The sequence below is a fragment of the Bison bison genome, unplaced genomic scaffold (assembly GCF_000754665.1).
Source record: "Bison bison bison isolate TAMUID 2011002044 unplaced genomic scaffold, Bison_UMD1.0 scf7180017864341, whole genome shotgun sequence".
Lineage (NCBI taxonomy): Eukaryota > Metazoa > Chordata > Mammalia > Artiodactyla > Bovidae > Bison > Bison bison.
The window spans coordinates 6,139,445-6,146,359 of record NW_011494913.1 but is presented as its reverse complement, the minus strand read 5'-3'; the positions used below and the strand labels follow the sequence as shown (position 1 = coordinate 6,146,359).

The following is a 6,915-nucleotide window of genomic DNA, read 5'->3' as shown; positions in this document are numbered from 1 at the left end:
TTAAAGTCCCAATCTGGTGGGAAACCTAGAATTTTCTGCAAGACCCAATGAGTGAGTGATTAATAGCACAGCATGGAATAATTCATCATTCCCACTCTTGAGGGAATCCTATTTTATTTAAAAACAATTCAAGCATGACTGTGGATCGAGGCAAGGAGGGGGCCTTGGTGGCCATGGGTGCCAGGTGCTGCACAGGCCCACCATCCAGGGGCAGCGCTGCTTTCAAAGTGACCCATGGGTACCAGGGCTGTGTCTCTCCTTCCTCACGTCTGTGACCGCTGGCCCCGCCAGTCAGGGCAAGTCTCTTTCTCAGATATGTGAACTGAGCAAGCACCCTTAGGCTTGCACACCAGGCTGGCAAACACCTTTCCCACCAGTCAGTAAGGCTGTTGGTGTTAAGGGGTCAGGGAGGGGCAAGACACAGAACTCAGAGAAGGGCAGTGACACCCAAAGTCACACGCATGTGGTGGCCTGGTATCCTGGCCTCCTCCAGGCAAGTCTCCCTCGCCCTGGGTGAGTTCCAGGAGCGGGGAATCGAGAGTCTGACTGGGTACAGTGCTTGACACTGTATGACTTGCCGAGAAAGTGGCATTTCCTGTACTCATGTCTCATCCCCCCGCCCAAGACTCTGGCAGGGAGCTCATTTCCTGTATCTCTACAGCCCCTCGGAGCAAACACCATGCTGAGCACAGAAGTAGACGCCACCACTGGCTGGTAGCTGATCAGCCCCAATTTAGGCAGCTTCCGCGTTTCTGCTGAACCTAGAAGCAGATTTAAAAATTTTTTTGGTTACAGTTGAAACTCCGAAGCATTCATTCCATAGGCAGCAGGTGGCATTTTGCCTATTCAGTGAGCCTGGGGGCCTCTGGCCTCGTCTATTCCTGGCCATGTCCAGTGACAGCAAAGACCCCTGGAGGGTAGAGGAAGGGGGCTCTGTCCCCATCCCCTCTGGGATTTGGATCTGAAGCTCTGAAGTGCTGAGCACCAGGGCAGCAGTGTCCCCAGCCACGGCACGAGCAGGGCACTGACCTCATGGCCCATTTCAGCCACATGCCATCTGAGTGTCAGAACGGCATTGACTGCAGTTCTAGAGGCTGGGTCCTTCCACAGCCCAATGCCTGGCGGTGAGCACAGTCCTTGTGTGTGTGTGGGGGGGTGATGTCAACCTGACCGATGACACTCAGAGTGGCTGCACTCCCTTCCCCGTGGGTCACACCCCCTGCGAGGGACACTGGAGTCTGGGATGCCACCCACTCATTAGTGATGCCTCTGTGCCAGGGCCTTCTCCAAGTCACTGTATGCCCATTCTGACTGCAGACCACAAGCAGGTTCTGGCGGGGGTGTGGTGCCCTTTACTACACAGCACCTGTGCTAGCTTATGAGCTGCTGCTTCTGGAACGCTGGGACCCACAGGAGCCAGCCCTGTCTTGAGGAAGATCTATTTTGCGTAATTTTTCACCTCTCATAAAAGGCCAATTTGGCTCCCTACCCTGCCTTCAACTCTTACTCCCAACTCTGCATCTCTTCCCCAGGACAGAGCTACTACTTAAGGGATTTTTCTAAACCACACACTGACCATGCCACCCCAGGCTAAAACCCCTGCAGGGTCTTCTCAGGGCTCTGACAGTCCCTGATGCCTACTCTGTCCCAGGCACGCAAGATAACTGAGAACATCACGCCTGGGGGAGACAGTTTAGAAAAGAAAGTCAGCAAATCCATGAACAAGGGAGCCCACACGCATAACAACTGCCATGAATGAAAAAGAACGCAGCACGCTGTGACAGAGAGCTGGCGGCGTGAGGCTCCGAGGTGGCCTCTGAGGGCTGCACCTGAGCAGAGACCTGGGCTGTGGGAAGGAGCTGGTGTGTGAAGCCTGGCGGTGACAGGTGGGTAGGCAGAGGCACTGGCACAAAGCCAAGGTCTGGAGGTGGAAGAGAGCTTGGGGGCAGGGCCCCGGGAAGGCTGGTTCACAAAGAGCCTTTCTAAGCCTGGACTTTGCTCTAAGCATGATGGGAAACCACTGGCAGGGCTCAAGGTGGTAGGTAATGGAATCTGATTTGGATATTTCAAAGTTCATGCTTCGTGAAGACAGGATTGCTGAGGACAAGAGTGGAAGCAGACACCTGCAAAGGCGGGCTACAGTTGACCAAACATTAGATGGCGGGGGCTTGGAGGTGGAGGGCAGAGGACGGAGGAGAGCTGCTGTGGGGCGAGGGGAATGAGCAACGGAAACCAGTTAAGCCCCAGATGTTTGACTTGACCCACCAGGGGGTGGGCAGGGATGCTACTTCCAACTGCTTGTCAAGACCAGGAAAACTGGGTGGAACAGGTCACAGCTCCAGTGCCCCAGGTGGGCTGGCTGAGATCAGGAGGGAACCACCTGATATTCTCGCCACCTGCCTGGCCTTTGTCAGCTCTGCGTCCCTCCACCCCCATGAACTCTGCGCCCCTGGGTCATTGCTTGCCAGCTTTAGGTGACAGGGTCCTTCCATGCAGCCTGCCCTGGTCATACCCCCATCCTCTAGGCTCACAGGGAGTCATCCCTCCCTCCAAGATGCTTCTAGACCCAAGAGTAGCTCATCAGTCAGTCCCCCTGGGCAGGCTGTGCTTACCTGTAGAAGGCCAGCTGGAGGGCCACCTGAATAAAGGCATCGGGGCTGCATTTCTGCTGCTTAATGAATGTTTTCCCATAGTCATCAAACTTATAAACGGTGAAGTCGAGATTCTTTACTATTCTGTGGAAGAAAAAGGAAAGAAGCTTTCACTGCATGCAAAATAGAATGCACTCACTACAGAGTCTAATGAAGTTTCTCGAGCCTGGTCCATGTCAAAGCAGTAAGGTGTCCAGGACACAGTCAGAGACAGGCCTTGATGTATGGAAGTGGCAGAGGGCATGCCGACAAGGGGGACTCTGAACTGAGGGTGAGGCTCGGCTGGATAGGGCAGTGGTTCTGTACTGGGGGTGGGGAGGGGGCCTGGCTGCAGGGAGGGATGCAGAAGCACGAGGGTCATTTGCGTGGGCAAGGAGCAAACAACCTACAAAGTCCTAGGGAGTCACTGCCCCCGAAGTAGGCCTACGGAGGCCATGCATTTTGACCTGTGTGTGAAGTGTGTCCAGCATCCCCGTGGACTCTGGGCCTCCTGGCCATCTTGCCAGACCTGCCAAGCCCCCATGCTCAGGGAAAAGCTTGCTTCTCTGATGGCTGCAAGCATCTCTCACTGAGACTCGTGCTCAGGGAAAAGCCTCCTTCTCTGATGGCTGCAAGCATCTCTCACTGAGACTCGTGCTCAGGGAAAAGCCTGCTTCTCTGATGGCTGCAAGCATATCTCACTGAGACTCGTCCCTGTTGTGCTGTGGGAAGAAAGGCTTGGGGCCTGGCCGCTGGCCACAGTCACCACAGCTAAAGCTGCTCATCCAGGCTTTGTTGGTGACTGAAAATCCATTTTACCTGGAAATCGATGCTGAGCCTCCCGTGATATGCCCAGACCTTTGCTGCCCACAATCACTGTCAAGTAGAAGGAAGATTCCCTGAGTCCACGCTGAGATAGACCTTCAGCACTGGTCTCCCCACTCCCTTCCCCTCACTATATTGACCAGTCTCCTTCATAATGGGTTTGGGGTATGGGCTGATGGCTTGCAGGAGCAACATGTAGCAATCCCCATATCTGGTCCCCAGCCATATGTGTGTGTGTGTGTGTGTGTGTGTGTGTGTGTGCAGAGCCCTGGGTGAGCAGCCCTGACCCCTGCTCCCACCCTCCCTCAGGATTCGGTGTTCCCTGCCTGCCTGGCCTTGAATTATTCCTCCAGTCATGTGAGCTCAGCTCTTGCTTGGTCCATGCCAGGTTCTGAGGACCCAGCAGGACTCGGAGAGGGCCCAGTTCTCATGGGAACTCACCCTTCAGTCTGTCCTGTTGACCCACTGTCCCTGGACAGGCTGAGCTCACAGTCACCCCAGCCATCTGGAAAACTTCTTGGCCAAGCCCTGGCCCCTCAGACCCTACCTACCTTCCATGGCAGCTCAGGACCCCACGGCTTCTGCTTCCCCACCTACAGGCCTTGCTTGGTTCTTCCCGTTCTCTAGAAAGGAAAGCTGGGCGCTTGGGACCACATGCCAGCTGCCTGAAGCCCTGAAATAAGCCAACTCTTTCTTCTGCCCAGGGCTCACCATCCCACCAACTCACTCACCTTCATGTCCCAAGAGCAGCCCCATGGGGTTGAGATACGAGCCCTTACAGATGAACACCTGAGGCCTCTCTCCTTCCCCCTGGAAAGTCCGTCAACACCTCCAGCAGCTCGCTGTGGACGCACCCTCCCCATCCCTCGGTGTCCGAGCCCAGCCACGCTCTGCCCTGCTCACCTGCGCCATCCCCACAGGCTCCTTGGTTCCCGGAAACCCCATGGCCTGAATCCTCCAGGGGTTCCGCACCACCGCAGCACAGCCTCCAGTCCCCAGAATGTAAGGACATGAAGCTCTCTGCAGTGTGACCCCAGCTTCCCTTCATTGCCCCAGCTCTGGTCACTCTCTCACTTGCTGGCCTCCAAACAACCTGATCTTATGAACCTGTCTCTTTCCCAGCTGCTGGCACCACGAACTCCTAGTTATCCTTCAAGGCCCATTTCTGCAAAGCCCTCGCTCTACCTCCTGGCAGAACTCAGCTCCAGTGTCCTCTGTGGGTTCAGGACCAAATACATGTCTCTGGTTTGGGCGCTTATTGCATCTGACATTTTTGCTTTGGGGATCCAGTTCCTCCACCGAAGTATGGAGGGCGGGACTCGTGGCACATTGATTTCTGTGTCCCCAGAGCCCTACCGGAGGCCTGGAACACACCAGAGCTCTGCACAAGCATGATGAACGAATGAATGGATGAATGAATGCACTCCTGCTCGTTTATTCAACGAGGGAATGAAGAGCCAAAGTCCGTATCTAGTTGCCAGACCATGACACCCAGCACACCTCGTGACCGCTAGCAAGGGCTCATATTCCCCCTGGGGCCTCCTGCGGGGTCCCGTTAGGGCTCCCCTTGGGGAAACAAGGCCCCTTGTCAAGTTGCCGTGTAAATTCAAGCAAATTGAAATCTCCTGAATTCAAATGACTTATTCAAACCAGTTGGAAATAACCCCCCCTCCCCTGGAAGATGGAGATGATTTCCCCGCCTTGACTCAGCTCAGTCAGGTGAAACCTGTGGAAAAAAATAGATGCACGTTTGCATTTTATGGAAATGAAGGATACTTCGGCAAGGTTATTTCCCCGAGAGGTGCAACTCCCCTTTAGTTTGACTGCATTTCCATGAGGGGGGTGGGCAGAGGCGGGTGAGGGGAGGCAGAGGAGCTGGGGTCTTTGGAAGCTTCTAGGACACCTTAGCAGCTGGTGGGGTGGAGGAGTGGTATGGTGATACCCCCTGGAGCATCACCCCCAAAGACCTGGGGTTCTCCTTACTGTTGAAGTTTTTCTGCTGAGGAGGCTAAGAGGCCTTGAATTTCCGGGGAGCACTTCCACCTCAGCCTTCTGGGTGCTGGGAGCTCGCTGACCGAGTCAGCTCGGACAATCTTCTTGCTGGTCTTCACCCTGAGGGACAATGGGGTGACTCCTGTGGCCTGCCAGCCGGGGGGCTGTGGGCAGCTTATTTCTTTGCCTGGCAGTCATCTTAGCTGTTGGAGTTTGGTGTGCCCACCCAACCGTGACACAGATGAACGGACCGAAGCTCTTAGAGGACACCGAAATTAGTGAGCAGTCGAGCTGGGGTTCCATCCAGTTCCACCTGACTGCAAAGCCCAGGATTTCTTTTCATGTTTTCCTGTTTGACCATGCTACACCAATAACTCTTAAAAAAAAAAAACAAAAAACACCTGGGGACAAATGGAAGAAGCAAATCGTGATTTTCTGTCGGTGAGGGCTGGTGTGGGTTTTCAGTGATCCTAAAGAGTCCCTCTAGGGAAGCCCAGGTGACGCTAGTGGTAAAGAACCTGCCTGTCAATACAGGAGACATGAGAATCTCAGGTTCAATCCCCGAGTGGGAAAGATCCCTTGGAGGAGGGCATGGCAACCCACTCCAGTATTCTTGCCTGGAGAATCTCATGGACAGAGGAGCTTGGTGGGCTACAGTCCATGGGGTCACAAAGAGTTGGACATGACTGAAGTCATGCTAAGTCATGACTTAGCATGCACGCACAGAGTCCCTAAATCATGGAAGAGATTCAGAACTTACAGATTCAGGGAGAAGATTCTAGGAGGAGAGAATGAGCAGAATCATGAATGGAGGAAGGGACCCAGTGTATCCAAGGGACAGAGAAGTACTCAGTCTGGAGACCTTGGAAGGTAGGGAGAGAGACCCAGGCTGAGGGGAGAGAAACAGGTGCAGCTCCCTCCATTCTGGGTCAACAGTGGGCCCACACCTGACTGGACAAGCAATAGACATCGACCTGGGCTTCCCTGGACCAGAGCAAATATTCCCCTAAAGCTGAGAATTCTTGGCCAAATATCGCCCTAACTGCGCTAACTTGTTGCTCAGTCTGCCCCTCCTGTCCAAGATCGATAAAGCATATGATGTTTCATTCAAGCTGGTTTTCAAATTCGTCTTTTGCTAGGACAATGCCAGACTGATGCAGCTCCACAGTGGCCGCCCACATTTCTCTTGGCCCAGCTTGGCCACTGCTGGGCAGTCCGGCTTTGCCTCCCGTGGCTGCTCAGTGGCTCAGGAGGGGCCCTGCCCCCAGACTCACATGTGCTTGAGCAGATGCTCCGTGCACTGCACCAAGACGATGCCGTCAAAAGGAGAGTGTTCACATACCACGCCACAGGTGCCATCTCGGCCCACCACGAACTGCAATAGCAGAGAGAAGTGAGCAGGCCTCTGGGTCAGTATTCCAATTCAGCCGCTTGGCTCCAGGTCAGGACCCCTGTATCCCTCCCACCT

The 6,915-nt window shown here is 54.5% G+C and overlaps 1 protein-coding gene across 1 annotated transcript in view; it reads right to left on the bottom strand.

Annotated features, from left to right (window-relative positions):
* Positions 1 to 6,915, bottom strand: part of CHAT (choline O-acetyltransferase) — a 60,778-nt gene that overhangs the window by 6,931 nt on the left and 46,932 nt on the right. Inside the window, exons 10-12 of the mRNA XM_010854445.1 lie at positions 6,722 to 6,822; positions 5,439 to 5,567; positions 2,613 to 2,735 (exon numbers count right to left, since the gene is read on the bottom strand). Coding sequence (XP_010852747.1) covers positions 2,613 to 2,735; positions 5,439 to 5,567; positions 6,722 to 6,822 — 353 coding nt within the window. The remainder of the gene's footprint in view (positions 1 to 2,612; positions 2,736 to 5,438; positions 5,568 to 6,721; positions 6,823 to 6,915) is intronic.